Raw genomic sequence first — 23,599 nt, 5'->3', positions numbered from 1 at the left:
CATCGGTAAGCTCACGTATTCTGCGGACTGCGTATGCAGCGGAGCTTAATCTGCTGGCTAGAGACGATATATGTGGATAACGCATTTTGCCTTCAACTTAGATTCTTAGCTCCGACATTATAGTAATCCAAACAACAAAAATGGCTGCGTTTCATACTCATCTTAACAATCTCAGAAAAGGAATTACACCATTCAGCCTTCAGTCGTCTTGAAAGTCTGGAATACTCCTTAGGATGATAAGTAAGTACTTATGTCGCTTTCTATACCACTCATACCCACTAAGCGTTTTGCTTCCTCGTTTTTAACGGACGTCAAAGAAATGGTACAATGCACTGCTGGTATGTGTGTTTTCTGAAGACTGCAATTTGGGGCTATTCAAAGCTAGAGTGAAAAGGCGTATCAAGACAAATGCCTACCATCCTCGGTTACAACGTCGCTTCACATTGTTGAAATTGTGGCCAAGGGTGTCAACAATATCCGTTTATGAAGCCTAAACTTTTAAATTGTTTCTGTTTTTGTATTTTTTACCAACTTCAAAAAAGGAGGAGGTTCTCAATTCGACTGTATGTTTTTTTTGTATTATGTTACGCGATAACTCCGGTATTTGTGAACCGATTTTTACGATTCTTATTTTGTTGGAAAGGGGGTACTTTCATAGTAGTCGTCCCATTTCATTTTGAAGAAAATCATTGACCTCGAAGGGTGGCTGTTCACGCGTGAAGATTCATTTTTATAAATAGCGCTTAACTTTAATTTAGGAGCAATTACTTTAATGGTTGATTTTGCTATTTTCTTCAAGGCGTTTTTCTCTCAATATACTTTGTGTAGTGTCGTAGTGAGAACCTATTTTTATTATCTTCAGTGTCAAGTCCTGCATAGTGGCGAACTAGGGGATATTTCAATAAAACTTAGCAAATAGACGTAATTCCACGTACTTTTGAGGTCGATTTTTTAGTACTCTGTACTGAGATTATATAATATTATTTTACAACTTTGGTGTCCCAGCGGTTTGCATTGCAGGCGCTGATTGAGGAGGTCCCGAGTCTGATATGACCAATTTAGGAATTGAATTTGTTTGAAATGGTTCTAGTGTAGGTGGTGTCCTGGAGTAAATTTCGTTGCTCTGGGATAATACAGAGAATTATCCAGATATGTCTATCATGATATGCAATTCTATTAACGTGTACGGCTTTTCCCTACGTCTAGACCATCGAAACATTACCTTTTCTATTTTATTTATTACATCGTCTTTCACACTACGCAAGACGCTCCCATATTACAATGTTCCTTATTCCGTGTAAGACTTATACCACACGACACTCCAATTTCAACAGCATTTGCTATATTTTTTCGTTACTTCTGCGCACTCACACACCTTTACTACGTTTTATGAACATGTAATCTCTTCTGTGTTGTAATAAAACAATGATGGGTAGTTAAAATTATAGAAAATACTCATTTCTTTTTGTTTCTTTTTCATTACTAGACAATCGATTACTTACCATATTTTTTTTCGAAAACGATTATCGGAAAAATAGAAATATTGTACTTGTATGTTGTCACAAGCTTAACATTGATGTTCATTTTATGTAGAATTACTTAATAAATTATTAATAGAAACTTGTGGAAAAATTTCACAAAAATAGTATAATGTCCTGGGGTAAACATCGTGACATTCGATAAAAAACTTAATAAAAAGATATTCGACTAAGGTTATTGAAGCCCAACTACAATACAATCGATCATTTACCAATCAATGATTATTATATCAATCTCACTAAGCTGAAAACATAATTAAGCTCAGGAAGATGACGTAATTCAGCCATGTCAAATGGAATGATAATTATAAATTGATCCAGCTTATCATTCAGAACAAAATCGCCAGATAACGAAGCGTTGGTAGATGGTGATACTCCTGGTTAAATAATTTGAAGGATTGGTTCGGCTGTTCCTCAAAGAGGTAGCCTGTAAACTCAGAGGTGACATTGTCCTACTACAGATAAGAGAGGCACCCCAAAAATATTCAATTAAGTATCGGTGTTGGTTTTTGTAAGAAATAATTTTATGGAAACCAAATGGAAGATGAAGTTTATGTGTTATTTTCAGGTGCCGTTGCCTCGTTGTCCTGGGTACTGTCTGCTAAACATAATGGCGGCTTTCTGTGAGCGACCAGCCGTTCTCGTATCGCACACGCACTGCAAGATGAGTGGTTCGATCTGCTGTGACAATACTAGGTACCTGGTTTGATTCTTTCCCATTTCAGGATCTTTGAAGACAATACATTCTAAAATAGATTACTGGAGGGATGGAACTTTAAAACAAATCTATAACCTAATACTCCGATAGCAGCTACTAGGCAATTAATTGCCCAATGTACTAAAATAGTAGTTTCATAAAAATCTATATTCGTATATTTCACAGGTTTTGAAATAAAACTTTCTTGCTAATTTCTCGTAGCTCCTAAGTTGGAATAGGTGGGTGTACCTTTTTACTGTTTCATGAAACGAACATTTCGACAATAATTAGTATAATTATTACATAGACAATGTATACTTCTGCATTTAGGGTACCACCCCGTACGACTCAAAGGCCGACGACGACTACGACCACGACGACCACACCAGCACCACCCGCGGACCCACGACCTGACTGTCCAGGATCTTGCATTGTGTCGCTGCTTTCTTTCACTTGCTTCCGTAAGTATCAATTAATGATTTGATGCTTACTTCCTTAATACTAATTCTGTGCCTTGTGTGGTCCAGTTATTGCGTCGGGATTCTGGGTTATTTTTGCATGTCAAAGGTGAGACCAAATGGTATGCCCGATGTCACCGGGATTTGGCTGTTGTAGCTATTAAAGTAGATATTTATCAACCTCGTGCAGTCGAGGTCTCGGCTGCATGAAGTTGATTACGACTTCATGCATTAATTGCAAACATGCAGTCAATCTATTAGCAGCCTAAGACACGTTTCTTTATCAATGAATTGGATCCAGAAATAAAATTGACAAATTTGTTATACCCAGGCAACGCAGAGATGACTGACGTTTTCAAGTGTAAGAAGATAGGCACCCAGTGCTGTGCACCCAAGTCCAAGATCCAGGAAGTGCTGGGCATCAAAGAGCGTAACGAGACCTACCCTCTTGCCACCAGTGCAGCCACTCAGTATACGCATTATACAACCGCCATTACACACACGACACCATTACGTAAGCAACTTTACCTTTCATTGCCTGTTACTCTGGTTATTGTTTCTTCGCTTCCGCATGACATCCGTTAATTTAGGAATGTCGGTTCCCTACTGAAACGCAGAAGTTTTTCTTTTCTTCTTACATAGTTTTGCATTATTTTACAACTGAACAATTTCCCCTTAAACTTAACATAATGGACTTAGCCCTCATTTGTTTCAGGCATTGACTTACAAATAAATGGACGACGGGTCTAATACAAAAATCACGAAAAAAATGTCCCAAGTCAACCTATTTAAACGTAGTGACATGTAAAGGAATATGAAAAAGCTAAAACGTTGAATCTAAATTATAATGTCATCGCAGTACTGTCTAATTTTGCTTGCTTCGCTGTCAGTCGAACAAACGAAGACTAAAGCGTGAATGACGCTCTGTATACGATTTTAACGCCCTATAAGTTCGGACACTTTTTAGCGCGGATCCGACGTCCATATAATTGTAAGGCAATGGTTTCAGGTCAAATTTCGATTTCAGAATTTGGGTTTTGTTACGACCTGTAGGATTTTTAAATGCTTGTTTCAAATTTCACGCCTCGTGATAGGTACCGTTTAGAAATTTTGCAATTTCGATGGATACCAAGAAAGCTACACTCGCTCTACTCGCTGCGCTTCGATCACAATTAAAATTGTGAAATTTTATTGATATGGTTTCTTTGGTTACAGCTTCATACGATCAGCCCAATTACGATTCAACATTAAGAGTTCCTGAGAAATACAACAAATACGTGTGTGGTGTCAAAGGTAATCTTAGAACGACATTTTTGTGAAATTAATGAATTTAATAAATTGCCAAAAGACCGGTCCTTAGTAAAGATATGAAGCCATTTTAAATGTGAATTACGCTCAGTGGACGGCTTTTAACTCTTCAAATTGTTATTTGTGATAGGGACATCATCTCGGACAGGACGCAGTCGAGTGGCGCGAGTGATGGGCGGTGAAGACGGAGAGCGAGGCGAATGGTGTTGGCAGGTGGCCCTGATCAACTCCCAAAACCAGTATCTGTGTGGAGCCGCCCTCATCGGCACACAGTGGGTGCTAACTGCTGCGCACTGCGTCACCAAGTAAGATGCTATGGACATTTACGGCAATAAGAAACTGTTTTCAATATTACAAACATCGCCCGTAAGATATGTCTTATTAGACTTATGAGATTAGACTTATGAGTCTGCTACTTGTGTGATGGCGTCGGCTCTGATTACCCTGCAATGGGAAAGATGCAGTAGGTTAATCGACAAATAGGACTATTTGCACTTGTTTTGTCTGGAAGTCTACTTCCAAACAATACAAATGCAAATGGTATGAGACCAGATGGTACGCCTGATTTCACTGGGATGTGTACCCAGTGACCTAAGAACTAAAACCTTCTACACTATTAGTTGTGTGCTGCTTTTGCTGTTGTAGCTATTAAAGCTCGATTGTACGTAGTTAATGCGTGAAATATTGTCGCACACCTAAGTTTCTCGGAATTTATCTGCGAAAGTTGATTTCTTTACCAGGAGATTTAACATCGTAATGCAACCTGTACGTCGAAGTAGGTGTACAAGCCATTGAGTCGACTGAACACAGTGACGCGTGCCCAGTAGTGGGCTGATGATGTGATTTTTGTCCTTTGTGAACAGATTATTTTATTTAATACTAAGTGGGGGCGAACAGGTCGTGCGAATGTTAATAAGCTACACGCCTGTCCATAACTCTTGCAGTGCCACTCAGAGCTTTAAATCGCAAAGATCTGAGGGTTACTGCCGCTGCGCCTGTCGTCCAGAGACGTAAGTTGACAAGTCCCAAGTGCTTGTAATTTCACCAGCACCCGTAGCCTTTAAATCTGGAACGCAGTAATGCTGACATTACTCCTTGGCCGCAGAAATAGGTAAGGTGTCAGTATTTAACTGGACGAACGCTTCCACATGGAGCTCTAATGCTAGTAAAAAATTTGTTCGCAGCATCGTGCGTTCCGGCGACGCGATCTACGTGAGAGTCGGAGATCACGACCTGACACGCAAATACGGTTCGCCTGGCGCACAGACCCTGCGTGTTGCAACCACTTACATTCACCATAACCACAACAGTCAGACCCTTGACAACGATATCGCACTCCTGAAGCTACACGGAAAAGCAGAGCTCAAAGATGGTTGGTGCTCCTTGATAACCAAATGTTTCAATGATTTTACTAGACCAATGTCCTTTTTTCACTTACCTCGCTCGTCTTTTGTTCTCTATGATTTTTTCATAAGATATATATATATTTAAGTTTAGATGACCACCACTTGGAAAGAGAACAATTAAAATAATAAATAAAATTGCTAAGGAAGTATAATTGGACGAGCGTCAGAACAAAAACCGATCAATGTATGGTTTACTAAAATTAAAATTGAACGACGTCTGCCACCTTGTTGGTATTAGTAACACTGTCTCGTAACCTAAATATTCGAGATTTAAAAAAACATGTTTCAAGTTATTGATCGGGCTATTTGGATTTATCGTCATTTGATATCACCGTACAGGTTTTTCTAAAAAAAGAAATCACATTTACTTTCTATTTTATTTACGAAATACAAAAGGCATAAATCATCGAGTATATAACCAGAAATAGAGACGAAGTAAGGGCGATATGTTCCTGGTAACACATTAGCGATACAGCTCTTATAAATATCAACTCCCGTTTGCACTGAAATATAGACAGGCCAACTACTGACCTGTGTGTACGTCTCCGTATATTAAAAAAAAATATTCTTCATTTATCGTAATAAAGATAATATCTCTAACATTGCCGTGCTGTTCTATTCGGTGGTGTGGGAAAAACAGCAAAACATCTAATTACAAAAGAAACGGAATCACATTTCATCGGGAATTAAATATTAAATATGTAATTTTGCAATTTTCGCCCATTATAGCAAAGCTCAAGTTAACTGGTCGATTTGAAGTGAAACAGTTGACGACACCCATTGACGACACCCGTCAATTGTTTCTAACTCGGGCTGGCCAATCGGAGCGCAGTTGTCACAGTAATGATTTGGCACAATAGTTTTCAAACAAATTAAATGACATTTCGTCTCTATTTCTGGTTATATACTCGATAGCATAAATAGTGATATCTCGGTTTTTGGCGCAATCTAAATAATAAAGTAAATAAGAAAAATATAAGGATTTATCGGTGTCTGTTCTGATCGTAAAATTGTTTCATAAAATTTAACGGATTTCTAGGTTTATGTTTAGATTCTATATTTTTGCCAAGTTTTTCAAGCGGATATAGCGTTTATTGAACTGGTTCGATAAATTAGGGTAAATGATATGTAAAAAAAAATACATTACAATATTTCAAGAGAGATCTCTATCTCTCTTTATCCCAACTCCCGAGACATTTTCCCTTCTTCTTCCTTTACAGAAGTATGCTTGGTGTGTTTACCGGCCCGTGGGGTCAGCCATGCTGCTGGTAAACGGTGCACTGTAACCGGCTATGGATACATGGGTGAAAGTAAGTATAATTATAGATCAGAAACCACGTCTTGTAGGCCTAACCACAAAATCCAATTAACCTCTTCAAGGAAGTTCGTATAATAGGTACTAAGGACACTGAAACTCCGTGAAAAAGCTTTTGAGGTTATAAATATATTTTTTAATATTGAGATTTTTTTGTGAAATCTCTCTACAAGTTTTATTATGATTACTAATACTGGCTGCGGCGCAGAAGGTTCTAATATCTCACACTAGATGTCACTAGTGGTTCAAAACATGTACTACAAAAATCTTTAACAAACACACATAGAAGAATTTCGGCAACTCGATAACCTGACCCGTAGCTCAGTTGGTAAATGCAATACTACGGTGCAGAATGATCTTGAGTTCAAGACCCATCGGGTCGAAAAAGCTTTTCTATGTGTTTGATCTTTGTATTAATAACCATAATATATAATAATAGTTTATGTGACTGGGTGTGTCGGTTTGTGATCATAAAAACATCTCACGAGTGTTTTAATGCCTAATTATGTGCAATTACATCCACTACTTTGTCTACACACATATTATAAGCTCTCTGTGATGTCTTCAGGAACCGCATGTTACGACTGGCGAAATGGCGGCAAATGAAAACTTTTCTCATGCATTTCACACAACCGTAGTTTTTATTCTTAATTCATAGACAAACTAGCATCGGCCCCAACTACCATGTCGTTCGATATCAAGTAACGTGTGAATTTGTCTACGGTTTCTGAAGAAAATGAATCTGAATTAAGGGACGCTCTTTCCAACAAAAAAAGAATCATCAAAATCGGCAAATGACGGAATAATTGCGTAAAATACAAACAAAAAACAAATCTGTCGAATTATGAACCTCCTCATTTTTCGAAGTCGATTAAAAACTTCATCTCATTTTACTGCACTGATACATCTAACTATAGCTTGCTCGGGAGGAAAAATGCAGGAAAAAAGTATTTGCTACATATTATTATCTCAAAAGAAAATTGTAGTTGTGTTCCTATAGGTACACGTTACGTATTTAAACTTATATTTTAGAATGCTTAGAAAATAAATAGTAAAAAAATGTATACGCATTAATGATAATACAGAGTACCTACTAAAAAAACCGACCTCAAAAGTACGTGGAAATACGTTTATTTGCTAAGTTTTATTGAAATATCCCCTAGTTCGCTACTATACAGGACTTGACACTGGAGATAATAAAAATCGGTTCTCACTACTCAAAGTATATTGAGAGAAAAACGCCTTGAATTGGAGAAATAGCAAAATCAACCATTAAATAATTGCTCCTAAATTAAAGTTAGGCGCTATTTTTAAAAATGAATCTTCATGCGTGAACAGCACCCTTCGAGGTGGATGATTTTCTTCAAAACGAAATAGGACCACTATGGAAGTACCAGGGGGTTCCAACAAAAAAAGAATTATCAAAATCGGTTCACAAATACCGGAGTTATCGCGTGACATACTTACATACAAAAAAAGAACATACAGTGGAATTGAGAACCTCCTCCTTTTTTTAAAAAGGTTAAAAAAATGGGTATGTCCTTACTAAGAAAACGTTCATACTTTCCGAATTAATACAAATTAACTCCCTTAATTCCGACCACCGATACAGTTATTTGACGAACACCAAAAATCAATCCGTAGCCGGGCCAATACCGCTCCGCGTTCGAGAAGCCGAGTTGCCAATAGTGAGTGACGCCGAGTGCATACGCAAAGTGAATGCCGTCACCGAGAAAATCTTCATTCTGCCTGCGAGCTCCTTCTGCGCTGGTGGTGAGGAAGGAAATGACGCTTGTCAGGTATGTTCATGTCCTCTCCCCAACCTCTGTACAATAAGTACCTTATTATAGTCGTCTCAAAGTAAGTGGCCCGTTTTGAAACTTGTCATCCATGTGAACTAAACCATATGAAACGACTCTCCCGAGAAATCACTTCGAAAGTTTTATGACTCTATGATCGTTTATTATATTTTTCGGGTCATTGGTTTTCATTTCCAGACAGAACAATTAACATTTATTAAGTAATGTAGAGTTTTATATATATAATAAGTAAATATGTTGAATGATCACAAAATCTGTGGTTGCTGGTGTAGGATCGTATTCGAGAACTCTACTCAATGCTCTACTCTGGACTTTGTATTATGTATATGTATTGTACTTTGTATTGAGTATGATTTGAAGCATTAGAAATCATACTCAAGTCCTTGCCATTAGGGTCGTATTTCCAGTGCTTGAAATCAAACTCAAGTCGAGAGTTGAGCATTGAGTAGTGTAGTAGTACATTAACAGTGTTCACGAGGACAGCCTGTGCTCTTGCTGTGCTGTGCGTTGCTATTTAACTAGCAAAATTCTGAAAAAAAAACAAAAAAAGATTAATTTTTATTCACTATCATCGGAAGATGAGCCAAAATCATCAGTTGAAAGTAAAAAAAAGTCAAAAACATCAGGAAGTATCACTTGTGTGTATACTTATTTGATCTTCGATCATATTACCAATGTTAACATCTGTATCGAAATCAATATCAAAAATTTAACATTTTTTAAGTAAAATTGAATTGTCTGTCTAAATTAATTGGTTACAACACTATTGTTTAAAAGAAAGTAGATTGAGGACCTAACTGTTAGGATGTTTCATACAAACTTAAAATTGCATTTTGTTCTAGAATTCGCACGAAAATAATACTTGTTATAATATGTTCTATTATTACATGATGCTTCACTAAAATTAATGTTGTTTGTATTGTTTCGTTGATTGAATATAAAGTTACATAAGGTAGTGGAACCGATGATGATCAGTGCTTTAGCTGTTCATCCAATCGTGGACATTTTTGTCCATAATCGGATTTTATCAATAAAGAGCTTTACTTGTGTTTACTGTCTTTATAAAAGAAGAAATTCCTTCGATCCCGCCGAATTTTTCTGAGTGTTCGATCTTTGTATTAATAATTATAACAAACTAGTGGAATAATTTCACAAAACTTAAAATACATTGAATAGCGACATCTCTCGCCAGCGCTGGTAACTGTAAAGATATCTAACTGGGTGATAAAACTTTCATAGATTTCTTATAGATGGCGCTACGACTTAACAGTCGTTGAAAAAACAAAATACAAAGATACGACGCAATCACCTAGAAAAATTCGTTGGGTCCGCTGGTTCGTTCCGTGGCTTAGTTAGTATAGCGTCTGACACGGTAAGCTAGAAGACGTCGGTTCGAATCCGGCCAGATCGAAGGAATTTTTTCTGAGTGTTCGATCTTTGTATTAATAATTAAAGAGAATAACTAAACAATTTTTTTCCCTTCAATTAGGGAGACGGCGGTGGGCCACTGGTGTGTCAGGATGACGGGTTCTACGAATTGGTAGGTCTAGTCTCCTGGGGCTTCGGCTGCGGGAGGCGCGATGTGCCCGGTGTCTACGTCAAAGTCTCCTCTTTCATTGGTTGGATCAACCAGATCATCTCTGTAAACAATCTATAGTTTGTGGAAGCGTCAAGCGTTATTACTGCCAATTTATGGGCCTCTATAAACCTTCTGCAGTAACGGAACATAGTAATAAAGTAATATTAAGATAGTATTGGAATAGCCGTTAATTTCGAAAATATATCTTTTGTGTTATCTACAAGTACAGGTATTTAGAGTAGTTGAAAGTGATGAGTAAAATAAGGTTAGTTGTTCTAATTGTTCATTAGTTCCTGATGTTTCGATGTTATCGACACTCTGGCTATAAATACGACGAAGCGGTTTAGTTTGTCGGAGTTAAAAAAAATTACAATCCCCAAAAGGTATTTTTCTATTATATTCAGATCGTAAGTATTCTAAATGGAAGTCAAATTGATGATTTCAACTGTATAAGAAAATATGTAAATAATTAACGTTCACTTTTTTAAGAATTGTAGCTTAAGTCTGTTTATAATTATTTATTGGTATTTAGTATAATTTCGATGGCATTTATTTATAATTCCCACCAGTTGTATTCGTTACGCATGCGCTATCTCGTTGCTCTTGATAGAGAAATAAGTTTTTGCAAGACGTTTGAAACTTTTGCGAGTTTTACACATTACAATTGTACTGCTTCAAGTTTCGTAAAGTTCAGTATAATAACTTTGAAATTCATCTTCAGCTTTTCCTCGAAAGTTTATGTTATGTACGCTTCTAGCTTCTAATATTAGGTTTACTTTTGTAGGTTCGTAATTTAGTGAAAACGTGACGACTTTTCATGCTTGGAGTTGGAAACAGCGGTTTTTTGTGAAAGAAAGTGTACGTTTGTTGCTCTGTCTAAAGTCTAGATGTAGCAAGCGTGAAAAGGCCTTGCGTCGTCGATTTATATTTTAGTTGCAAGATGTGCCTTCCTACATACCTATCTATGCCTACGTGTGTAGCATGTATTCGTAGATTAGAAAATTTAATGAATATCCTGGGGAGTAAATTGGACGCTCGATCGGCAACGATGGACACATTGACCGTTGTTTGAAGAATTCGGAATAAGCTAAAAAATATTTATTGTCTCGTCATTTAGCAATTTTTATTGCAATGATGGTAGAGTATGTACTCCCATTGATTTGTTTGGTGCATCCGTTTTATCTGACAACTCTTGAAATAATGGTAAAATTGTCCTCTTTCGCGACAACCTGAGGCGTATAGATCATACTGCCAGATCTTATATTTTCTTTTTTTTTAAACAAACGTCAAAATACTATAACCATTGCCCGTAATGGTTAAAAAAAAGGCCCGAAGTTTTTATTTGGGGCATTATAGTCAAGTTAGCCTGCATGTAATCCTACTATTTACTCACAAATGTATCGAAAAACATTGTATGTTTCACGGGTGGTACGAGAATTATAAACCTCGACTTGAAAGCCCTCAGTGTTCAACTTCGGGCTTCTAATAGAGCCTTGTTCGTAATACCTTATTACCGCCCTTAATGTATAATGTACTAAAAAATCAACAAGAACACAAAGGAAATTCCAAAATATTCGAGTACAATACAAAGCATACATTAAAAGAAACATTTGTGCCGGGATGGCGATCTTCTGAATGTCGATTACCAGCCGGAGGAGGCAAGTCTTCTTACCGGAGGAGGTCTTCCCATATATTGGATAAGGAATACCCGAGGCAACTCCGGGCGACAGCGAATAACATGGTTGGCTTCCATATCAGGCAGTATCCTTGGTACGAATTTGAATTACTTATTTACTTCGCTGGCTTAGCGACCCGAAGTGGATCTTGGCCTTCGGCACCAAAGTATGCCATTTCTGTCAGTCTCGTGCCAATTCCGACCATTCGGACACAGTCAGTTCCTTTAGGTCTTTGGCGACTTCTTCCTTCCAGCAATATCTTGGACGGCCCACTGGACGACGACCCGTAGGTTGCCCCACGTACGCTCTTTTGGCAGCTCGATCCTCTTCCATTCTTTCCACATGTCCTAGCCAGCGAAGTCGAGCAGAATTTGTTTCCCCGATTACGTTTGGCTCATGAATTTGCATTGCCAGCTTATTATGATAATTATACGCTGTAACTTGCCATGATGATTTGTCTTTGAAAAATAAACAACAGATTTGACAAAAGCAGCCTCCACAACATGGCCCCTTACAAGAGTTCTCTCAGAGCGGCGTGAGAGGTATGCGTCGGAGCATCACAAGGTGAACAAATCAGACCAACACTAATGTGTAGTGGGCTGTAGCATTCAGGACATTGTCTCCGTCCACCACGACAAGCTTTCTTCGAATTAGACAAGTGGTCGTCCACGTCCTTAGAGCAGTCCAATGGTTTTAGCTCCTGATCCGGCACGTTTTTGACGCAGTACTTAAACTCCAATCATTGCATGGGGGTCTCCGCGGTCGGGAAACTTATTTTTTTTGCATGCTTTTCTCTATTTGCAATAGCAACTGTTAAGTGTCACTTTTCGTTTATATTAAGAGCCGATTTACCTCAACTGCATCTTGCAGATTTCGTATAACAGTGAAGGCGTTGAATCAATCACTTCTCAAATCAATTTTCACAACATAAAAAAAACACAAACTTATCTCGACATTTTACAAGAAAAAAACCGCTGTATGCTGTGGGTACTTGACATATACCAATAATTTTTTTTTATCAACTGAACTAAATAGAGCACGTATAGTATACGTAATACATTTAAAAAAATTTGAATTCGAACTGAGGTGGTATCGACTCTTAAAGTTTTCTTAATATACTTTTTACGGTGGCATTTTAATTCTGTAAAATAAGACCTGATGTTTTTATTTTTTATGCGCGTTTTGTCCGATGAATGACCTAAGTAAATAAATTATAAAAGTTTTAGTTACAAGCTTTAGTTACGCACTGGCTTCTCCACGAGACTGACATCGGCTGTCCACAGAATGTAACTCGTACCCCTATTGCAAGAAAGTCACAGGTGCTTTGAAACAAGCAAATAGACTTTTTACAATATGCTACCAGAGAATCCTGAAGTTTTTTCGTCATATCAGACAACATTAAGAAACTGGTTGTGGTTGTTAAAGTCTCCACTTTGAAAAAGACGCCGCGGTCGACCAGCCGATGGAGTGAAGCACAGTCACTGGACTCCCTTAACAACTGTCCTGATAGAGGTCGAAGATAGAACCAGATGGAAGAAAATCTTCCATAAAGTCTCCAAAACCTTTCAGGGACACGGCCTTCAGCAATGAAGAAAACGATTTAGAAGAATATATATAAGAAACAAATTACGTGTGTATGAAATTTCATGTCTCTCGTATTTAGTATAAAAAGTTATCTACTAACTTCATTAGTGTTATCATGGGCCAATAACTCAAGACGACAAGTTATCGCGTGTTTATTTACCTGTTGGCACACTGGATGTCGCGGCAAGTACGAGTCGCGAGAGTTCGCTCAGGGAAGGACTGCTACCTTACCTCTTTCTGGACCAAGCAGTAATGGGAGCATTACCTACTTGCGTTCAGGTTTGAAGGGTGCTGGTGAAATTACAGGCACATAGGACTTGGCAACTTATGTGTCGGGGTGACGGGCGCAGTGGCAGTGTCCCTCAGCTCTTTGCGATTTAAAGTTTTGGCGCATGACTTCTCCGTCCCGTCACTGGATATTATAAAAAAAATAGCAATTTTTTTTAATCAATTTGTTTGACATTGAGAAATTGCAATTTATTAAAGCTACTCCTACATTACTTTCTAGTGGTAACAAACAAATCAACTAGATGGCGCTTATGGCACGGAGTTTTATTGATAGTGCCGGCTATTCTTTTATTTTGTTTATTATTAGCGCCATCTACCCAAGTTGGCAAGCGTTCATTGATAAATTAGTTAAAACACAATGCCATCTATTGACACGTATATTTGTCAAAGTTCAGAAAGTAATTTTAGATCATGACCAATATGTTAATAGCATTACAAGGAAAAAATTGATTTCCTAATTTATATATACCTGTAAATAAAAAAACCTAAATGATCTGCTCCTATATGTAAATTTATATCGAATATATCGCTGTCAAAAATTAACGGGTCGCTCAGCTTTGGTAAATAACTGCCAATCTTCTCTTTATCTAAGACTGAAAGAACAAATTCAAACTTACCATCGAGATCTAGAACACTATGTTTAAACAACTTATAGTACTCAACAGTTGTTTCAACGCTTCCAAAAAGCAATGTGTAATCGAATGATTACGAACTGGTTTAAACCCTTATATTGCGGCAACTCGCTTTGAAATATTAGATTTTTGCGGCCCACTGTTAAATAACGCACGCACTTTGACAATTTTGTCATCACATGACATATTATTATTGATAAAGAAGAATTAATAAACTACTTCCAGGTTATTGATCAGCGCCATCTAGATATAAAAGACAGAATTTTGACCTTTCCAGAGCTACGATCTGTAGTGTGGAGATAAGCAGTCCTCTAGAGTTATTGGTACATGGTATCATTAAACCTCTCTCTTGAAAATTGTCATAGGCCTTATTGTAACGACGGCGCGAACTTTCGAACCAGAAATAATTCTTAGGGAACGTTTAATTAGCTCTATCAAGTTAGATAAAAATGAGGTCTCCGGTGTTTTTTTTTTTTGTATATCGTCATGCATACTTATTGGGAGACAGCGTTACACATTTTTACAGAGACTCCGATAAAATTAGAGACAGAATACGAACGACATAAAAAACGTTGTTAGATTAAGATATTGAATAATGGCTTCTTAGTTTTAGTATGAAACCAAACAATAATTATTATTTTATCATACATCGTACATTTTTAGTGTTTTAGTTATTTACTCTACGTTAGAAACAAAGGGCTATGTTGTAAAATAGACGTCGGTGTTATGCTGAATGAAATAAAGCACGATATTCCTTGGAATGTAACTCTGAGCTAAAAAGGTATGTCGGTAGGAGAAAAACGACAGGGCGCGATTTGCGCGAGAATGACACAAAAGCGGCTAGATTCCTTATTAGTAATGCAACGGAAGTGTCAAAGCGGAAACAGATGCCAAAAGCAGATCATGGCAGAAACTGAAACGGAAGCGAATGCGTAAGAAGTGTAAATAAATATATTTTCCAATTTTTTTGGCATCGGTTACCGGAAAGTGCGCGATACCGGGTTCATCCCCGAGTTTGTCATCGTTGGAAGTGGAATAATGATGAAAATTAAAATGGGACCAACACTGAGGGTACCCTCTTTCCAATGAAAAGAATCATCGAAATCGGTTCACAAACGCCGTAGCATTGTTACAAAAAAAATACAATCCAATTAGAACTTCCTCCTTTTTTTAAAATTCTTTTTAAATAGTGCCAAACAGAGCTTATGTTTTGTTCCATAATTGCTCTTAACCACACAAAAGTGCTAAGATGCTATAAAAGTTTCTGTTATAAAAGTTTCACAAACAGATACGGAAACAGATGTGAAAAAGCGTGCGGAATTTCCGCAGTTTCCGAAGCAGAAGCAGAGATCTGTTGCATCACTAATCTCTATGCGAGCAGGTCGCGCCCTGTCGTGCTACAACTACAAAATAAACCATTGCATTTGTTAACTATGTATTTAAACCTTTATTTTCATAGCGATATGATATTAAAGCTTCGTGTTCACTCGTGCTTTTTATTTAGCACAACACCGTTCTTGTTATATATTTCCATTGGATTTTCAAGCCATAATAATATGTCACATGATAATACTAAATTATTGTATTTAGACTTCATTTTTAGTTAGGTAAAGTGTAATTAATATTCATATTCTATAAAAGTGTACATACATATTTATTTTTAAGGTTAGCTCAGAACATGTTTCAAACGTCGTAATCACATTATATTCTCCTTTGAACATGTCAAAGTAGACGTTTAAGAGCCTATACAAACATGCATTTCACGAACGAGCGATTTCGGCTTAAAAAGCAGATTTTTGTGCTTCAGACGCACTTCTCGAGCGGGTCTGTATTACATTTTACTAACATCGCTTTGCAGGCAAGACGCTTACGTATTCCACTGGTGTTTACACTTAGAGTTTCATGTTGAAGATAACTTTTGCTGTGATTTTTAAATCCTTTTCACACTTCGTGTCTAGTGCTGTGCACGCAAAATAAACACCCAAAGACGACTAGTAATAATTTAGTACATTTACTAAGTGATTTCTCCTAAATCTATTTTACGCAGTGTGCGTGCTTCATTACAAAATTATTAAACAAAACTACAATTAAAAATCGCTTATCAAAATGCGCGATTACAGCGCGTCTGCAGTGCGTATACACAGATGACGCGCGTTAGCGGCGCCGTTGAATTTGTGAACGCGTGCGTCGGCGCGTATAAAATGCGCTGTGTGCATAGGCTCTTAGATTGAATTCAAATTCAATGATTTGCATTTATATTATGTAATCATTAGTAATAAGTCTTATTTATTAAACTGTGCAAGTAATCAGGTACAGAAATCTGCTTGGTCTAAGTTTTTTACTTTATAGAAATAGGTTTTAAATAAGTTTAGAGCTAGCCTGTCTTGTAAGAATCATATTTGATGTATTCCAATGGCCCATTTCACCAACATCGCTTTACAAGGTACATAATACGTCTCTTGGAATGGTGCAAAATCACTGCCGTTAAAAAGTTACGTTCGCGCAAAAGACTGTCCTACATAAGACTTTGCGTTATTTTTTTTTCATGTTCTTGCTTTTTAATCAGAATTTTGCGCTAGCGATCCATAATGTAACAATGACGCGTTTGAAAATCGTAATGTTAACTCTATTGTTTCAAATAAAGTATAGATTACGATTCAATAGAATTAGTCGCGTAGTTATCGGCACATTTCTATTGTGTAAGTAATCATCTGTTTGCTAATAAAAAATAGATAAAATAAAAACCAATTTATTTCTTACAAGATACCTTCCCCACAGGCAGCCTATCGCTATATAAGCAATTCTTATCGGACAAATTTCAAGCCGTTGGTCTAATAGCAAATGAAAAAGTTTAAATAGCTTCTTTCGAGATGCAGTGGGATTCTCATACAAGATTCCGATGGTTTTTTTGCCAGCTGGCGTTGCAATAAGCAAGAACAGTAAAACAAACTGGATAAATGAGCGATGTCATTATACAAATAGTTTTTGCGTCAGGCAACACTCATTACACCATTTCCTCCCGCGCTTTCTTGAAGAAAATTAAAAGAGACGCCGCATTAATTCTATCCGTGTGTGTTTTTGTCGAGTCTGGCGGCGGAGGCGAAGACACTGCCGCTTTTTGCCGCGGAGCGGCTCGTCGCGCGGCGCGGGCGCAAAAAAGGCGGTCGCGCGATGCCACTCGCGGGAATCTTCACAAAAACCTTGTGCCCGCTCAATAACCGCCGACGTCGATGAAATACTATAAGTTCCTTTAATTTTTTACTGTTTCTTGACTTTTTCCGCGAGTAATTTGCATCGGACGGCCGCAGCCCATTTCGTAGTTTTTCCCGCGCAAACGATTCGAAATGACGATCGCGCGCTCCGAAAATTGCGACTGGTAAAAAATTACTGACGGCTATCCTGTTTTGGGATTTTTTATTTACAACCACCAGTTTTACCAAAATAATAATGTCGTGTTTGGTTCAAATTTGTCAAGTACCGCACGACCTTACAGTTGTAATCCTAAAAAGACACTAACAATAATAATAATTATTTCATTCATATACACATGCAGTTAAATCAAAAACAGTCAAATGTTAAAAAACTCCCAAATTTCAATATAAGCGAAAGCTGAAAAGAAAAGAAAGCTGTGTTTTGGAATTCAGTGTTCCTCCACTCTGACTCCAATCGCTAGTACAAACAAGAGGTAAAAATCAACAGTATAATAATGACAATTGTTATGATAATACTGTTATAAAAACTAACACTAATGATATTAAAAATAACTCTAATATACGTAAAAGAATAATAAAAAATGCAGTTAACCCTTTATTGGGCATTAGCAAAACAGAAAATCTAAATTTCGCTCCAAGCAGAACTAATTTTCTTAACCAATCAATTAGTCAGGAAGTTGAATGTATTAAAAAACATTATAACATGATGCCAATAGTCGTTGACAACTAATTCATCATTCTTTTTTGCCATTGCGTAACCTCAGCCTGCACGACATTTTTGACAAATCTAAAAAAAATCTGCAAATTCTCCGTGTACAAAGTAAAAAGATGTTGTAGGAAATGAAACTATTTTTCCGGATTTAAATCGCGTATATTTGTTTTTTCAAACAAACCGACGCTTATTCTAATGTTTTAGTTTATTCTACTTTCTATTCATAATTAATAATAAATTAAACTTAATAAAAATTCATTCAATAAAATAATTTGTAAAACTTAATGTAGCGTAAATTGGAATGTTTTCTTTGTAAAATTAAAAATAAGGTATTTAATTAATAACTATTGTAACTATAGTGAAAAAATAGGGTGGTTTGCAATAATATTAGACATAACTGGTTGAAGACTGTACCACCTCAGTCAACCGTGACCATGGGACCTGAAAAAGGGCCCGAAACGTCAGTTTGTTTGAAAAAACAAATATACGCGATTTAAATCCGGAAAAAAGTTTCATTTCCTATGTGTAACAATCGCGAAAACCTAAGAACTCGATAGATGTTGTTGTGTTTATTCAAAGGACAAATGGACAAAAATTTATTACTTGTAGTATAATCTACAACTGGCTGTGTAAACAGTCGCATAGATAGGTACGTACCGATGTAATACAGTCTAATTAGTCATCGGAACATGTAACATTCGTACCTATGAACGCTAAGCGGACAGAACCATGCACAAAGGAACAAGTACATAGATGTTATTAGAATGTGGTGGTCCGATTCAGTGAACATACGAGCGTAAATCTCATATCGTGTTTCCGGTAGTGCATCGCAAAGGGATTAACTAGTGGGTAGACGAAAGGGGGATGAGGATGGGGTTGGAAGGGGGGCGCTGTCAATACCAGCTCACCACCCTACCCTCCAACGAAGTGAAATACTATTACCGTCGGTATTTTAGCCCTTTATATTTTGAATATTAGGTTCTGCTCGGAATCTAGCTAGGGGAGGTCTGACATCAAAGACTAAAACGCTCAGCCGGGGGTCGTATATTGATCGCAATAACGGCAAGCACTAAGGATTTTGCGATAATGTAATCGCTAGCGTACGCCGGATGCACTTTACGACAAATGTTCTCTTCTTGTCAAAGCAGAATGACTGGAGCTTTGATGTACTAAAACTTTTTTAATTAAAAGCCCAATAAAACGGAATTAAAAAAATTGAGGAAGGTATCTTTTTTAATTTAAAAAGGTCGTGAAATTACTTGTATTCGCCGTTTCATCAAGAAACAGGATTTATCTCCTAGTTTGCCACTCTTAGAGGTGCAATATTTTCTTCAAACAATACGGAGGTATCCTCTTTCGTATAAAAAAATAATCATCAAAATCACACAAAAATATAGTCGAAATAGACAAAACAGACAAATAAGAATAATATTACATGGCACGTCAACTGATGTGGTTGTTGGCCGTACTACCGGGAAATGAAATAAAAACAGGGGAAATTAAGTGAAAATCTTTTCTTCGCCATATGTTAAACTTACGGTTATTTCCCTGGGGAAGAACGAGTATGAAATTCAAGGAAGAAACTTTTTGTGCTTTCATTGTTGTATTTCAAATTGTAGACAATATTTGAGTTGCACTTTTATTTCTACTTCACGACTTCGTCCCATTTTCTTAGGCAGAGGCAACAGTCTTCCACTTGTTATGGCCCGGACACCTGTTACGCTTGTCGGTTGAGGGTTTTCTTGACCTGGTCCTTCTTTAGAATAGCCTCAATTTGGTCAGTGTAAGTTCGCCATGGTCCCTTACCAATTTTTACGTATAAGAGTCCATTCAACCTGAAATAGCTTTGGCTTATTCCGCACGGCAGTGAGTGTTGAATCAATCACGTTAAAAAGAATATATAGTAAAATTGAGGATGTAGACCATTGACTTACAAATAAATGGACGACGGCCACGAAAAAAATGTCCCAAGTCAACCTATTTAAACGTAGTGACATGTAAAGGAATATGAAAAAGCTAAAACGTTGAATTTAAATTGTAATGTCATCGCAGTACTGTCTAATTTTGCTTGTTTCGCTGTCAGTCGAACAAACGAAGACTAAAGCGTGAATGACGCTCTGTATACGATTTTAATGCCCTATAAGTTCGGACACTTTTTAGCGCGGACCCGACGTCCATATAATTGTAAATCATTGATGTAGACTGATTATACAGTGTGAAAACATGATTCCCAAAAATTTCCACAATGGAAAAAAACGCAAACTTACCTCGACATTTTACAAGAAAACCATTGTGTTCAATGGTTACTTTACATATACCAAAGACTTTTTTTATATCAATTGTACTAAATATAACGCGTATACGGTATACATGTTTCAAATGGATATAATTACGTTAGTAAAAAAATAAATTCTGATTAAGGTCAGTGTACCTGCCGCTCGACTCAAGTAAAATGAACCGTATTAAAACAAAATTAAATTCGAACCGAGGTTTAATCTGTTCCATCAATTTTTTAAAAATCTTTCTCTCTATATATCCGAACCATAAAAGCGTCTTTTTCTCTATCTCACTTCTAGATCTACCTACATCTTCTTCCACGCCGAGTTGCAAACGCTCTCTTATCACTGTTCCGGAATTTATCCATCAAAGTCATTACAGCCCATCGAGTATATAACCAGAAATAGAGACGAAATGTCATTTAATTTGATTGAAAACTATTCTGCCATATCATTACTGTGACAACTGCGCTCCGATTGGCCAGCCCGAGTTCGAAACAATTGACGGGTGTCGCCAATGGGTGTCGTCAACTGTTTCACTTCAAAACGACCAGTTAACTTGAGCTTTGCTATAATGGGCGAAAATTGCAAAATTACATATTTAATAATTAATTCCCGAATGCGGCCGATTCGACGCGCATCCTCCCAATGGCCAGGAATACGTAGTCCGCAGACCACTCTCCGGGGAGCCTCCACCCCATTTTACAGAGGGGCTCCCCGGATGACAGCCTGACGGTGTTAATGGCATCCTCTAGCCAATGGAAAGTGGCTGTGTCCTGACACCACAATTTCAGGAACCCGTCACTGTAGACAGGTTTACCTCGAAACTGTGGGCCGACGTCTTCCTTGCCACACTCCTCCGCTGCTTGCGAGGCGCTGACATAGGGCCACCTGAACCATGTCGGCATCGGGGCTCCGTGTGTAGCCAGTTTTGGCTGATGTGATCACCGCCATGAGTTCTGGCCTGGTGGCCTCGGCGTAGATTCGATGCTAGGCGGACTTCTCAACCTTTTGCCGCTTGTGCTCGCCTCTAGGAGATATAGTCTCGTCAAGGCGGGCACGTTTGACAATGGTCGACGACCTCTGCATGCTCTTTGCAGGTTTGCTGTTAGAAGGGAGGGAGGCCCTTCCAGGGGGCGCGCGACCGACCCATTTGACCATGCTGATGCAGTTCCTGAGCCACTCGCGCCACCCACTGGGGGCCTCGCCTCTTCCTCCTTCGGCAGGGGATTGTTTGCGTTGCGACACTCGCATTATCTACGACGGCATTTCTTGTTTTTTCGGGCAGGGCGTCCCCTGCTTCCACTGGGGGCTAGCGGTGGACGCTCGCCGTGGACACTTGTCCTTTCCTTACGGATGGATGCCGTGGCCTTGGATTTGGGCTGGCGACTCACCAGGTTCCACCCTGCCTCAAGGGCCGTGTTTGAGGGGTTCTGCAATGCAGAACCCGACTTGTGAGCGGGGCGCAGAACCTAGGGTTTGGTTTGTTGTCACAGAACGCCCAAGGATGTAGCCGGTACACCCTGCTGCCAACACTCACAACTCTCGGCTTCAGTCTGAGAATTGTCAATGAGGGCGCGTGAATGAAGGAATCCTGTGAGGTTGAGCCTGAGCGGGGTGGGGACCCCGGTAAGCAATACGCCCCCTTCGGCTCTGATTTCCTGCCAAACGGTAGCCCTGTGATTAGCCAATACAGGGAAATGGCATTGTGTCCCGTCAGAGGGTCACAGGCGAGGTGCGGGGCTAACCCAGGGGAGCCCAGGCTCATTTCTTCGCACCTGTCATCTTGGACAAACCTACATCCTGGGAAATGTGCTTCCGTTCTATCCGGGTTCTTTCCGTTTCCGTAAGGGAAGTTGTGTATGTGTTGTCTGTTTTGCGTATTGAACCTAGCTAATTTGAATTTGTGTTGTCTAGGATTGTCCTTGTTCTGTTTGCTTGTGCACAAGACGTGATATTCCCGCAGTAGCCTCGCCATGACGCGGTGCTCCTGAACCGTATGCGCTTTTTTAGTTTGGAGTTAGCTGTCTGTAGTTTTCCCAGTCCTCATCCGCGCATGTGTTCATTGCTCTTTTGAAGCATCTCCTTACCCTTCTCGTAGCCTCTCAAGCTCAAGCCCCCACCAGTGTTGGCCTTGTCGCGGGGCTGAGTCACTCTGTGGGCATGCGGAGTTATAGGTGTTCAATATGTCTGATGTTAGTTCTTTAACCTGTGTTTCTATGTGTGCTGTATCCAGCAGTCTTCCCGGTGCTACCAGTTCCCCCAGGCTCTGGTGTAGTTTGTCCGTGTACAGTTTACAGTCGGTTTTTTGGGGATTCCGTTTCGGTTGTTGTTCTTTGATGGCTGTTTCTAAGCTGAATCGTGAACAGGTTCACGGCAATGAAACAGGAAACTTCCGGTCCACAAAATGTATTAAAGAAATAAAGTTAAAAGAAACGGCCCTAAAAGGGCCGAGTAACTGAATTACAGGTATAGGCACATAAAGGCTGTAGGCTGTTGGGGTGCCCACAAGGGGTGCCCACAAGGGGTGCCCTCAAGGAGGGGTATTGTCGCCTCTGCTGTGGAACATGGTCGTAAATGACCTCATCATTAAACTAAACAAAGAACATTTCGAGTCCTTAGGTTTTCGCGATTGTTGCACATAGGAAATGAAACTATTTTTCCCGATTTAAATCGCGCATATTTGTTATTTCAAACAAAGCGACGTTTCGGGTCCTTTACAGTTGACTGAGGTGGTACAGTCTTCTATATAACTGGTTGAAGACTGTACCACCTCAGTCAACCGTGACCATGGGGCCTGTAAAGAGCCCGAAACGTCGGTTTGTTTAAAAAAACAAATATACGCGATTTAAATCCGGAAAAATAGTTTCATTTCCTAAAGAACATTTCCTCAATATCAGGATATCAACACCGCTTGGTGACCACAACACATTATTTCAGGCTGAATGCGTGGGCATCAAGCTGGCGGCATACGATCTGGACTGATATGGCGTACGTAAATGCTAAATTTAATTAAAAATTACCCGTTGATTGATTAAATTTTTCGGTCGGATCCGACCGGATCGAAGGAATTTTTTCTGAGTGTTTTTTCTGATGTT

At 38.6% G+C, this 23,599-nt stretch overlaps 1 protein-coding gene across 3 annotated transcripts in view; it reads left to right on the top strand.

Moving 5' to 3' along the window:
- The window catches only part of LOC113238946 (protein masquerade), a 98,532-nt gene that overhangs the window by 61,950 nt on the left and 12,983 nt on the right, over window positions 1-23,599 (top strand). The window contains exons 6-14 of one of the 3 annotated variants that reach the window (XM_026475795.1): window positions 2,107-2,234; window positions 2,566-2,696; window positions 3,025-3,207; window positions 3,909-3,986; window positions 4,132-4,306; window positions 5,186-5,373; window positions 6,628-6,717; window positions 8,367-8,521; window positions 10,032-10,954. In XM_026475795.1, the coding sequence (XP_026331580.1) occupies window positions 2,107-2,234; window positions 2,566-2,696; window positions 3,025-3,207; window positions 3,909-3,986; window positions 4,132-4,306; window positions 5,186-5,373; window positions 6,628-6,717; window positions 8,367-8,521; window positions 10,032-10,199 (1,296 nt within the window). In that variant the 3' untranslated portion in view covers window positions 10,200-10,954. Of the gene's footprint in view, window positions 1-2,106; window positions 2,235-2,565; window positions 2,697-3,024; window positions 3,208-3,908; window positions 3,987-4,131; window positions 4,307-5,185; window positions 5,374-6,627; window positions 6,718-8,366; window positions 8,522-10,031; window positions 10,955-11,763; window positions 12,806-23,599 lie in introns of those variants that run through there. The other 2 variants (XM_026475796.1, XM_026475797.1) reach the window with 2 other exon arrangements.

Source organism: Hyposmocoma kahamanoa, unplaced genomic scaffold (genome assembly GCF_003589595.1).
Source record: "Hyposmocoma kahamanoa isolate Upper Pololo Valley unplaced genomic scaffold, ASM358959v1 98972, whole genome shotgun sequence".
Taxonomy (NCBI): domain Eukaryota; kingdom Metazoa; phylum Arthropoda; class Insecta; order Lepidoptera; family Cosmopterigidae; genus Hyposmocoma; species Hyposmocoma kahamanoa.
Note: the sequence above shows the minus strand (reverse complement) of the source record. Positions and strands in the feature narration are given on the sequence as shown.